The 12440-nt window shown below is 44.2% G+C and overlaps 1 protein-coding gene across 6 annotated transcripts in view; it reads right to left on the bottom strand.

Moving 5' to 3' along the window:
- Window positions 1–1242: 1242 nt before the first annotated feature.
- RNFT2 (ring finger protein, transmembrane 2) overlaps window positions 1243–12440 on the bottom strand; it is a 31232-nt gene continuing 20034 nt past the window's right edge. For 5 of the 6 annotated variants that reach the window (XM_069795326.1, XM_069795328.1, XM_069795327.1 and 2 more), the window contains 4 exons: window positions 9412–9561; window positions 4708–4773; window positions 3559–3660; window positions 1243–1818 (listed from right to left, as the gene is read on the bottom strand). In XM_069795326.1, the coding sequence (XP_069651427.1) occupies window positions 1684–1818; window positions 3559–3660; window positions 4708–4773; window positions 9412–9561 (453 nt within the window). In that variant the 3' untranslated portion in view covers window positions 1243–1683. The remainder of the gene's footprint in view (window positions 1819–3558; window positions 3661–4707; window positions 4774–9411; window positions 9562–12440) is intronic. The other variant, XM_069795330.1, reaches the window with a different exon arrangement.

Below are 12440 nucleotides of genomic sequence, written 5' to 3'. Positions count from 1 at the left end.
CTTTTCCTCCTCTACTTCCCTGTATCTCCCAAGCCAGATTTGGACTATCTTCCCTGCCCAGGCTCTGCCTCTCATCTCTTCTCCTCTAGCCGTACTGAACTATTATTTCCAAAGAAATGTTGAGCCTTAATCCTGTTACCATTAGCTCCTGTTTGCTTTAATTTTTCTCCCTGTGGAGTTTCACAGCAGGCGGGGAAGGCGGCAGTCAGTACATACACATAGGCTCATTTCCCCCAGGTACAGTTCTTCCTGATTACCCACTCAAGTGGGATTGTAACCTTACGGCCATTTCCATAGTAATGAGCATGGAAGATGCCACAGTTGCCTAATGAGGCACCTTCTCTGGGCGTTCGGCAAAAAGCAGAGGTTGTTTAGTGAAGGAGAAAGCTCCAGCGAACAAACAGCAACTATTTGCATGCAAGTGCCACTGCAGCACCCTCAGCAGAGATGGAAATTGCAGCAATATAAAGTACGTTAATTCTCCTGTTAACAATACAAGGTATCTCCTCGAAGAGCTTTTTCTGAAGCGGAGGTGTTACAATCAAGTCTCTGCCATCACAGGTAGATTATCCAGCTTGTGTGTAAACCAGGCTGGCTCCTGAAGCAATGCAGCTGCTTCATTATAATTCTGCCCTCAAGCTAGTAAATCTCACTAAACCCAGTCTCTCCAGGGGCCCGGTATCCTGATGCCCCAGCACTTCTGGTATCAGCAGTGCTGTATGGGCTCAGTTCTGTGTGAGCACATTTTTTTCTGGTTTTGGACCCAGGCAGGTTCTGGATGCTGAGTGGTGCTGGTTTTTAAAGCCAGTAAGCCTTGCCTCAAGTGGCTGCACTGAGGAACATATTGCAGAGATACCTGAATTTGTGAGATGCTCTTGGTTAGGACCTTAACTTTTCACCTAGACAAATCAAACTTGACTTTAAGCTCTCCCTGCCTCCCACTGTTCTCCCCATGTGCTAGGAAATCAGAAAGTCTGATCATGAAAATTAAAGAGGAAAAACATTCCCAAGAAAAGCAGGTGTCATTTCCAGCTTCACTAGCATGGTCCTTCCCAAGTTCCTTGAGATTTTATTAAGATGACAACACGTGCAATTTGTGGCATCAATTGCAAAACACGGCTGCTGGGAAATGATGTTTCTCCAACCCCAAATAAACTTTGGACTTGAGGTTCTGAAGCACTGTTTTGGAAGATTTCTCAAAGGTAATATAACAGCAACAGTGTAATTCTATGAAGTTACAGATTCAGGGAAGGTAGGACCATTTAATGTGAAAAATGTCACCAGTGGTTTGAGGCAGAGGAAGACAGCTTTCTTCCAGTATACCAGGTTATACACATGTAATTCACAGTACGCTTTCCGTATACACACAATACTTATCTATACTAAAAGCACAGGAAAAAAGGAAACATCCCAGGCAGTTTATAACTGTGTAAGTTCAAGAAAAAATCTTGGCTGTAGCTTAGCCATGGAATTTGCCATAACGTAAAACACATCTTTCTTGCCTTTGAGGATAAAGTTTCTGGCTAGTAACAATTATTGTTCTGTTGTCTCCCGGAGAAACAGAGCTGGAAGAAAGACTAAGACAACAAATCCACGGGCAGCTAAACAGGGGCATGGGATCATCAGATTTTCCAGCTTTTTCTTCTCTCCACACGTTATTCCATTTGTTGGTATGTATTGGTTTTAATACACCTGGAAATGAGCAGAGGTGGTGCCATCTTTCCAGCAACGCAGGGTTTCTACTGTGACAGAACGACAAAGAGGACAGGTCTTCTCCCTGTCAAACCAGAGGCAGAGGCATTCTTCACAAAACACATGCTGTGGAGACAAAAGGGCGTTATCACCATGAGGGCAGGAGGTCCAGTCTTGTCACCAGTTGTGCGCACTCAGTAGGACAGCCATGGAAACAAGAAATTTTTCAAGTTCAGGTGGACAGTGCAGCTGATTAGCAGTACTCACGTGATATGAAAAATAAATCCCAGCATTACTAGTACATCAGTTTGCCAAAGCTAATGATATATTACTCTGTTTCTTAATATAGCAATAGAAAGAAACATTAAAAAGGCCTATGACATTTGGGCTAACAAAGTAGGTGAGAGGCTTTTCTCTACTATGTTTCCATCCTCAATTCCCTGAGTTATTTTACAAGTCTCTACTTAGCTCAAACAACCCACTTTCTTCCCCTTACTCCCTATTGCATTTGCTTTTTTCTGCTCACATCACCCATCCTAATCAGTAGCTTCGCAGTCCCAGTTTCCCCTTCTCTATAAACATCAGTTTTCAGCCCTATCTTCTCCTCTCATTTCTACACCGAGCCACAACAGGATTCTCCCTCCAGCCTGCCTTGGGTACTAACAAAGATCAGGAAGGATGGCTGTCCAGCACACAACCCCATCTAGCCCCAGACTGGAAGAGCAGGAATAACGCAAGAAGGGAGTATTAGAAGCTGTAAAAAGCTGAGATGTCCTCAACATGTGTGGAGTCAGCAGAAATGTTATTCATCAAAATATCAACTCTGATAAACACATACAAAGATAGCTTCTCTGGGGCTTATAGCTCGATAACATCTGCACAGATGTTCACAAGAAAAGTAAGAGGCATGTTTGATGCACAGGTGACCTACTTGCTTTAATTTGATAACCCTGTTACAAAGCATGGGAATGTTAAAGCTCTCAGAAAAAAAGGCTCTTGAGCTTTATTTTGGTATCACAAGAGAGCATATATCCCACCAATTCCATTCCCAGAAATGGCTGGATCATTCTGCCTAACGTTTTCCTGCACACCACACATCAGCCAGAGACAGCCTCCAGGATGCAGAATTTCAACCCCAAAAGACAGAGCTTGTCTGAGTTACAACTGACTGAAGAGACAATCTTGGGGAAGCATCACCAGTCTTGCCACGAGGCAATGCCTTCAGCTGGCCTCTGATATATAAGCAGAACCCATGGCAGTGTGGTGTGTTTGAAGGGTTTTACCAGATTAGGACTACTGCATTACTCAGAGCATGCCACTCTTAAGCTCTAGGTTTTGCCAGTTTTTGCCAAATGAGAAACAGGACAATTCTGAGTTACTGGCAGTGGTGACCAACTTCAATATGCAGAACTACTTTTATTCCTGTCCAGGTGTTCAGAGGCCAGACCATGATCACACAGTGCTGCACTAGTCTCCATGCACCCTATTAGGCTCATTCTGGATCTATGCCCCTGTCGTAGCACTTGCTCATAATTCAGTTGGCCTATTGACTAGCCAGTCTCCCCAGTGGTCAGATAAAAATGTCTTGCACTCTAGATCCAAGATCTGGACTGCCAACTGGCAGTCCCTGGACTACAAGGCTGGTCTTCTCCATCTCAATAGCTATGATCACTCCCTAAAGAGTGGCTCAGCTATCGTGAATCACTGGCTATCTGGAAGAGGGCAATAAATAGCCACTAGGACCTAGATCAAGACCCAGCAAATTATTTTAGAAGTACCTAGGCTAACTGTGCCTCTCCCTAGCTGCAGAAATTAACCAAATGAATGCCAATGGGGGAACCTGACGTGTGAAGCTTGCGGTCTTACCTGGCACATAAGAATCAAAGGTTCCCTGAATTCTGCTTGGCAAATGGCACAGATATCACCTGCCTCACTGCACTGCTGGCTGGTAGCACGAACTCCATAGGTCTGTTAGGGAGAGATGGAAAAAAATCCCAATGCCAAAGAGTTTGAAGGTAGTCTCGTTTGTGGCTAAGCATATACATTAGACACTGCTTTTCACACCCAGATTCCCTGCATGACCTGGGAAGGACATGCGTGTTACATCACTGTGTATGGGGAAGGGAGATTTGGGCACCAGCACACAGAACACAGGGAGTCTGGAGCTCTGTGTTGTCTGGTTTGTTTTCCCCTCGAGCTGACTCCATCTTTTAGTGCCTCCACTTGTGGAGCAATGATAATGAAATTTAATGAGCTCAACAGGGAGCTGAAAGGATTAATTCAGCATCATTTGCAGAGGTGTTTAGATAGTGGGAGGTATTATTATTAGCAAGTTAGACAATAGAAGAAAGAATAACAGCAGCAGCACCCACAGGCTCCATTTTTCTTTTTAAATATGTGGAAGGTAAATGTTGCTTCTCCTACTGTAACAGTAATAGGGTATATGGAAACATGCTTAGGAAAAATGACCAGCCCAAGCCCACAGAATAAGCAAGGCAAGCTCTAACAAACTTCTATGATGTTATGTTCCTTTCCTCTACAGTCTTTGATTTTACCATTTTAAAACATAAGTCACAGTATTTCACTGCAACAGATCTAAATATCAGTACTGTATAATGCGAAGCCTGGGATAATTTCTGTGCACTGTAGGATCTCTCTTAATGTCATTGCACATCAGGCACTATGTACTTCTATTTAAAGTCTTTCTCACACTCGGCACTACAAAGTTTTGTCAGCTTCGTGCAGTTTTGGCCTCAGTGGATTAATCCATATTACACAGGGCTTCCAATCAGGCAAAACAGGCCAGACTAGCAACAATCTCTTACCACAGCTGGGACAGGGCAGGTATCAGAAAAGGTTCCTAACATTCCTGACAAGAGATACCAGCTTATCCAGCCATGGGACAACAAATTATTTTATTCTATGATCCTGGTACACTAAACACTTTTCAACTCCATCATTCAATAGTAACAAGGTTCCACCTATGAAACTGCTTTAATATGTATGACTACTTACCTGTGGGGTACAAAGGACCTTCAGTGCCTTCCGGACACTTCCCACACGACCACAGATGTCAAAAGACTGCAATAGAGACATGCCATTTTAGATACTTTTCACAAAATGTGTGTGTGTCCCCGCCCTGTGTGTGTGTACAGTCCAGAAACTCAGGAAACAGTGTCTCCAAATGGATACTTGGAGGGAACAAAGATCCAAAGTAACAACGGTGCCAAGAAAGATTTCATGGTGATCATGAAATATGTAATAAATGTGAACTGACAGTGGAGAAGGGTAGCCAAAAAAGCTCTGGTAACAATGGACTGCAAATCAGGGACTTTACAGGACAGAAAGAGGAGCAGACATCAGGGGGTTGTGGTAGGGTAAATTGCCCAGCCCCACTAAGTAGGAAAAGGCTAAAGTGGACCCATTCCCACCCTGAGAACTGAGTACCTGAGAAGCCCAGAAGTGAGGTTAGAAAACTCTGCGCCTAGCTTGAGAAAGAGGGAAGGAAGGGCAGTCTTTTCACATCAAAGAAGCAGAAAACGGCTTTCCTCAGCCTCTGGGGAAAAGGGGGATTTCCAGGGCTGTGCACCTCTGCCACACAGCTGACACTTCAGTGCCCAGATGATACTATGAAAGAAGGAGTGGGAATTGCTTGTCCTGCTGCAGAGAGTGATTTAGCGGAGTGCAGTGATTAAATGCTACCAAGAGAAGAACAGCCTGAGGAATGAGAAGCAGGACTGAGGCTGAGTTGCTCCCATCTGCCTGAAGAGTGAGAAACTTCAAATGCCAGGAAGGGAGTGAGTTTCCAGCACCTTGGTACTTTGCAGACAACCAGAGATGGCCAACAGCAGGGGCAACACCAGGTCCTTTTCTTTCCCTCTCCCTTCATTGCCCAGCAAACATGATGTAACTGCATCTAGAGAGCAGCGCTCATTCTGGGCTCCTCATTAAAGACTAAAAGCTGTTCAGAGAAGGGCAGAAAATGAGCCTGCAGAAAATGATTTCTGAAAAGAGACTAAAAGACATAAATATTTACAGCTTGGCTGAGCAGTACAAAAATGGGGGAGAAAAGATGATAAACTGCCTACAAATATCAAGGGGCTGAGCAAGAGCGGAGACACTCAGCATTCTAAAAGTGAAGACACAGTACTACTAATAAAAGGCAAAACAGCTTGAACACCTAATCCAGTATGTCAGCTTCATCTTCCCTATCTGCTGGCAGAACACAGGGAAAAAGACACTATGAACTAGACAAGATATGAAGAAATGATTGTGCGAAGAACAGCCCTGCATTAGCTGGGAGAAGGGCCAGATGCAGCTAGGAGGGCAGGGGAAGATATGATGCAGAATACGCAGAGCTGTAGTTGACTAGCAGTACAAAGGCACCAGAATGCCGGGAGTTGGCTTTCTATTTTTTTTTGGTTAGCATGATTAAGTGGGCTCACTGCAGGGAATGCCAATGAGATCATCGTGCAATAGATGTGGAATCAAATGAAGGCACCAATAATGCTTCCAGTCAGCATGTAAAAAGGCTCCCAGGGTCCTTCCAGTAATGCTTCCAGTCAGCAACTAGCACTTGAGGCTGCAGACTACTACAGACTTTTTATCTTCTAACAAGGATAGGGATCAGCTCTTTTCCACAGTCCAATTCACAGCTTTTTCTGGTTGCTTTGCTTACAGGTGACTTCTAATGCCTTTGCTCTGGCTCTGATGTCTCCTCTTCTCCCAGTCCATTTTCCCCCTTCAATTTTTTTCCTCTGGAGTTTCCTGTACCCGCAAAAGATGTGTGTTTCAGTAGTCTAACATCTATTTATCACCCCATGCACTGAAGTCTATGTTGCATCAGTCATCTTTCTAGCAGTATGATTGCAACAATTGGGTTCATAGGCAGTGAGTGCTTCTGTTCAGGACAGGCAAAAAGTAAGACCTGGATGCCCTTACTGACGAACACCTGGGATTTCTTCGCCAAAATCAGAGGTTCATGTTTACACAGCCCAGACAGAGACACCAAGACAGCGCCCATCAGCTGCACTATATACAACGTCCTGAAAGTCGAGCCTGCCCTTTGTGTAGGGAAAGGGGATGCAGCCCTAGCTGAGCCCTGGATTTTTGCCAGGAGCACAGAAGGTCTGAGTGCCAAATTGGCTTCTGTGGTTTTTCTAATGTGGTTTGTGGGTTTGCTAATGTGGACTCCTTTGGGTATATTTTCAGTGTCTCAGGCAAGGAATTAGACCTGCAACTCTTGTGATTGTAAATGGGATGCACACACCTAGTATTTCATGACCTGTATTGGAAGAGTGTGCTCCCGCTTTTCTTTCACCTCCAAGCAAAGTCTCTAGCATGCAGAGGTCTAATCCTAACCTGGACACAGCTGTAGTACTAAGTAGTTGCCATAGAATGACCTGGGACCTGTTCTTGGACCTATCACTCTTCAGCTGGCCTATCCCTCCATTTACAGCTCTGATCAGCTAGATGAATTAAAGGAAGAAACATGCATGTTAAAAGGCATAGGCTGTAGCCAAGGCACTTTCACAAAAGTGTGCCCCACACTCCTGGTCCTAAGTTATAGTCAAGGCCAGTAAATAGCTGTCCTTTTCTCATGGAGCTTCTAAATAACAGATCAGCAGAACTTTTCAAAATAAGGTTGCTTTTCCAATCTAGATCACCACAACACTACTTATAAAGGCTTCATAGTACAGAAATGTCAAGTTAACCCATAAAAAACTGCTTGCACTTATGTGTCAGGGCCCTGAGTGCATTAATAGGCCTTCGTGGCCCTGACAAGCCTCACCTGGGGTCTCCACCCACAATCCCTGCCCATGGGCCCAAGAGGTCTATTTAAGCTCAGCCCTGGAGGCTTTAATTCATGTCTGAGCTGTGCTATGCAAGTACTAATTTCTAATTCAGCCACAGCCATGCCTCTGCCTAGCTACAGATCTTACTGATCTGGGCATCCCAGCACATGGAGTGACTTCCTACCCTCACTTTGAGTCTGTCTCATCATTACAGCTATGCCTTGCAATTGTTGGACTGTGTCTGACCCTGGCTGCCTTCACCAGACTTGATCCTGACTTGTGGATTGATGTTCTGGCTTTATCTTGGACCTGCCTCCCCAGCTGAAGATCTGGACTCTTTGAACCTGGTTACTGCTTCCAGGCCTGCCCTGCCTGACTTGTTTGGGCCCTGGCTGGTGAGGCCCTTGTCCTGCCAGCTGTGTTTTTGTGCTTGGCTCCCCTTCCTCCAGGAGCAGGTAGGTCCCACTGCTTCTTCACACTATGAGGACTTCTCCAGATATAAGAAGTGGCATGTACAACTGCAGGTAAGCATCCCTTTTCCAGGTGTTGAGTAACTTTTGCAAGAAGGGACACCAGAAATATCACTTGAAATCTGCCCTTGTAATTGTGATCTGTATACCTGACCTCACAAGCCAGAAGGGTATGGAAGGGTTGGATGCTGTTGTCTAGAGCAGATCCAGACAATGACATCTCTGAAAAGGGCAACAATGCTCTCCCACAGCACGGAGTAAAGAGCAGGAAACATACAGCTGAGAGAATGGATGGGTGTGCAGGGAACTACACTGGTTTCATGTGCCTTCTATTCTGACACGTTTGCTCTGTTTCTGGTTTGATCACAGATCTGCTGTGATCAAGTTGCTTCAGTTCCCATGACCTCCTCTGCCTATCTTGCTTACAAAAACTGGTAATTCCTTGACAGTAGGGGTTGCATTGCCCCATTCCTATACAATATATAGCTGCAACTGCAGCCACATCTCATATGAGAACTATAATATGATTTAGTATTGCTTAGCAATCCATTAGCCCTTTTGAGCTGTTTTCAGCTCAGATATATTCTCTCTTCTCTGTTCTTCAGTCTGCTTATGCAAAGCCATAGCCCCTTTCTCCTAGGCAGAAACAAGTATCAGGGCTGCACCAAGCGTGACTCATTTGGCCTTTCTCAGAGGGATAGATAATACAAATGTATCATTGTTTGCTTCAGCTACTGCTCTGCCTCTAGGCAGGGTTCAATACACACAATTAGAAATACAACTGTTTCTAGACCTCAGACTTGAGATTCTTCTAAATAAGTCACACCTTTAATTTACAGTTATATAGGCAGACTTTGTGCTCTTAACATTCTTATTTTTGAGGAAACATTAATTACTCTTCTCCATCACTGAGATCCTGGACTTGTATCAGCCATACCAGGACCTAGAATGGGGCCAGAACCACCTGTTTTATCTAGGCAGGACTTGGATGACCCTCTCTCCCCCTGCTGCATTCAGCACTGTGAGTGACAGAGTACCTACCCTGCCTTGAAAGACCTAGAGAGAAACATTTAAATGTCTTCAACCTTCCTTTCAGGGTTGCATCTAGAAGTCTGGAGATGGCTAACGTCTCTTCCAGTACTGGTCCCCCAAGACTCTACTCCCATTCTCCTCTAGCCTTTATAGAAAGGTATTAGAAAGCAACAATGACTTCATAAGCCTGATGCAACACTACATGAGCAGTCACAGATCTTCCTCTAGTTCACTGATGCCCACATCCTGGTGAAGTAAAATGCCTCTGGCAACTAAAGCACATGGTGTCCCCAGCTGCTCTAGCTTCCCTTCCTGGGTAGTGATAGCAACAATCAAGAGGTATATTTGTTCCCTTCAACTGTGCTTCTTTTCTCTGCTTTTGCTACAGCTTCTACAGAGGTTATTAATGAGGTGGTACTTGCCTTGCAGAGGCTATACAGGATGATCAGGATCCCACCTAGGAAGTAGCTGCTGGATGGATCATCTCCCATGATGTATTTATACCATAGCTGGATGGGGACAAGGGAGCGGAACAGCTGGCTCAGCTCCTCAATAATCAGATAAAACTTTCCCTGTAAAACAACCAAACAAGTGATACATGGTTACTATCAGGAAGTGAAAAGAAGAGCACTTAACAAGTGCAGAGCTTGAAGCTTATAGGACTTGTGTTCACTGTCCACCTGTGTGCTCTGTTAAATGGTGCAAAGACCAGTATTCATGAGATGCAGCTTTCTTTGCAGCCATTTAACTCGATACCTAGAAAGGATAACTATCATTTCGCTGTTTCATAGTGTTCCTCTTGCTCTGTCACTTATCCAGCTACTCTATCCTTTTGAATCTTAAACTTTTAGAGCACATTATGGATATCCACTTTATTGCATATCTGGACAATGCTACAGAACAGTAGCAGCAGAGGTTAATACTTAGAGGGATTAATATGATGTAAATTGTAGATATCATTAATAATGAGAAAAGGAATGCAAGGTAGGTCTCTTTGATCTTATACTCCTTCTGAAGGTACAGGGATTAAATGTAAGGTGACATCAGTCTTCCCGACAACTTTCTAGATAATCCCAAAGAATCAGATTAATTATCTATTTGCCAGCATCCTTCCCCTTCCACTCAGGTGTGTGTTGGCTCTTTTACAGTACACAGATAAAAAAACCTGGTGCTGGGGGAAAAAAAACCCAACAACCTCAAGGCTTAAACTCACAGATTACCAAACCTTCCCGAGGACCTTACAGAAGAAAAGGGGGGGAGGGGGAAAGCATGCTGGTTGAAGTGCTTCTCTCTCAAAAGAGAGTCAAAGAATGGGCAACACCCTTTGTAAAGCTTCACTGAAGCTGTCCTTGCCATTCTGGTGTTTAGTCCAAGTAGAAAGCTTTCCTTCCTTGAAGGATACCTGCAAGGTAACATGAACTTCCTCCCGGCTTACTAAAACCATGAGGTGCAACAACTAAAATGGATTTTTCTTACCACATAATTTCTATTTTAAAGCACCTAAGATTAGGGAAGCTGGCTAAATAAGGCTATCTAATTTAGGCCCCCCCAGTCTTAATAAGGACCTGTTTATGTTCTGTCCCACATTGTTTAAAAGGGAGAACTGGTGACAGGGCACTAGGTCAGGGCAAGCTGTGAGCCCAGAACTATGCTTAATCTGCAATGACATTATCTGGAGTGAAAGAATTGTTTTTGACATGTCAAAAATCTTCTACTTGATAAGATCATGGAGAAGGGGAAATTCCCCTGGAATTTTGCTGTGTTGTCCCAGTTAGCTTTGTCATCAGTGATGTCATCACAGGCCAATCGTTAATTGGTGAGATTTGGAGTGGGGATTAAGTCCTCCGCAGTCCATGAGGCTAGCAACAGCCAGCGCCCTTCCCTAGGGTCTCAGAGATGAGATCACTCGGCAGGCCATCCTGCTGTACTGAACAAATCGAATCCTTCAGAGAGCTCTGGCATTCTCATGATCTCATATGCCCCCGGGGACAAGGAGTGAGGTCACACCAGTGGTTGCTAACGGACCTGGGCTGCTTTCTTCCTCTCCCCCCATAGCCCCCCTCCTTGTTAATCCCAGGTGGCATCACATAGCAAAAATGTAACAGCAACAATCTGGGGTCCTAAATGCAAGCAATTTATTAGATTAGCACAGAGGTCTCTATCCAGCCTCATGCTTCAATACAATCATCGTTTATTTCAGGAGCCCCTGTGACAGAGGGTCGCAGTCTGCTAATGACTATGCTGTCACTTCCTCCCCTTCACACAGGCAGTTCTCCACCTCCCCCTCCTCAGCCAGCTCTGATGAAAGCTACCAGCAAGCTAAAGGCATCAAACTGTTTGCTCTCTCTGACTCGTTCCTCCCACCAGGCTCACACTCATCATCTTTTATTTAACCTTGCTTCCCTAGCAGGCTGGGCTGGGACAGGTCACTGCTTACTTTCTCATTGCATCAGATGGAACTTCTGGATCCAGCATTTGCGGCATCAAAGCTGAAATTCTTCTACCACAGAAGCTTTTGAGGCACTAAAACACTAGAGCCCACAGCAAGACCTAAGGAAAGATGGGTCACAGGGACTCTAAAGTAAACATGCAGCAAGGACAAATTTCAATTTTCTAACCACATAATCTCTACCCTTTGCAAGGCTTTCACAATTCCTTTATGCAATGCAAATCTTCAGTTTTCAATGGTAACTGCAGGGTATCAGGATTTCTTAGAAGCTAGATACCTGTTAACACCCTCACAAGAGGGGTTTTAAATGGATGCATCTCTCCATCCAGGCTATTATCACCACCCCTGTGACCATTTAAGAAAGGCTTGTTGATAAGCTTAGAGTGATTACAGCTAGAAGGGAAGCAATACAAGGACAGCTGAGCATCATTGAGAACTAGTCCTACAGTAAATGCTTACAGAAATTTAAGTCTTGTCAGGCATCTCAGTCCTCAGTGCAACACACCAGCCCTTTTTTAAACTACAGGAAGTGCCTAGAAAATCAGAAGTAATTCTACAAAGGGCTGCAGCAGAAGTGGGGTCTTCCTTCTGAGCCAGAAGCTTAGAAAACAAGGGTTGTTCCCTATAATTTCAGCAGCAAAATTTAGTCTTCTGATAGCAGTAACTTAGTGCAGACAGCACCCATCACTCGTAAGCACACTCGATATACCTTTCTGTCTTCTGCTTTTCAGTTTTGTTATATCTTGGCTATCTAGTTGAAGTTTTCAAAGCCAAATCTTTGTCTCAAGCTGTATTTTGTCTGAAAACTTCAGCTAAAGTATTTCAGCTATTTCTCATCAAGATTAGGAAGAACTGTGTGTTATATTAAGCACAAATACAATTATTTCTCCTGTGCATCTGACTTGGAACAACAGCTTGAAATAAGGCAAGGCCTGCTTCTGTTAAGTGACTTTTTCTATTTCATAAAAATCCATGTAAATCTGGGAATCCTCTCTTGAATAC

This window comes from Haliaeetus albicilla, chromosome 10, assembly GCF_947461875.1.
Source record: "Haliaeetus albicilla chromosome 10, bHalAlb1.1, whole genome shotgun sequence".
Taxonomy (NCBI): Eukaryota; Metazoa; Chordata; class Aves; order Accipitriformes; family Accipitridae; genus Haliaeetus; species Haliaeetus albicilla.
Note: the sequence above shows the minus strand (reverse complement) of the source record. Positions and strands in the feature narration are given on the sequence as shown.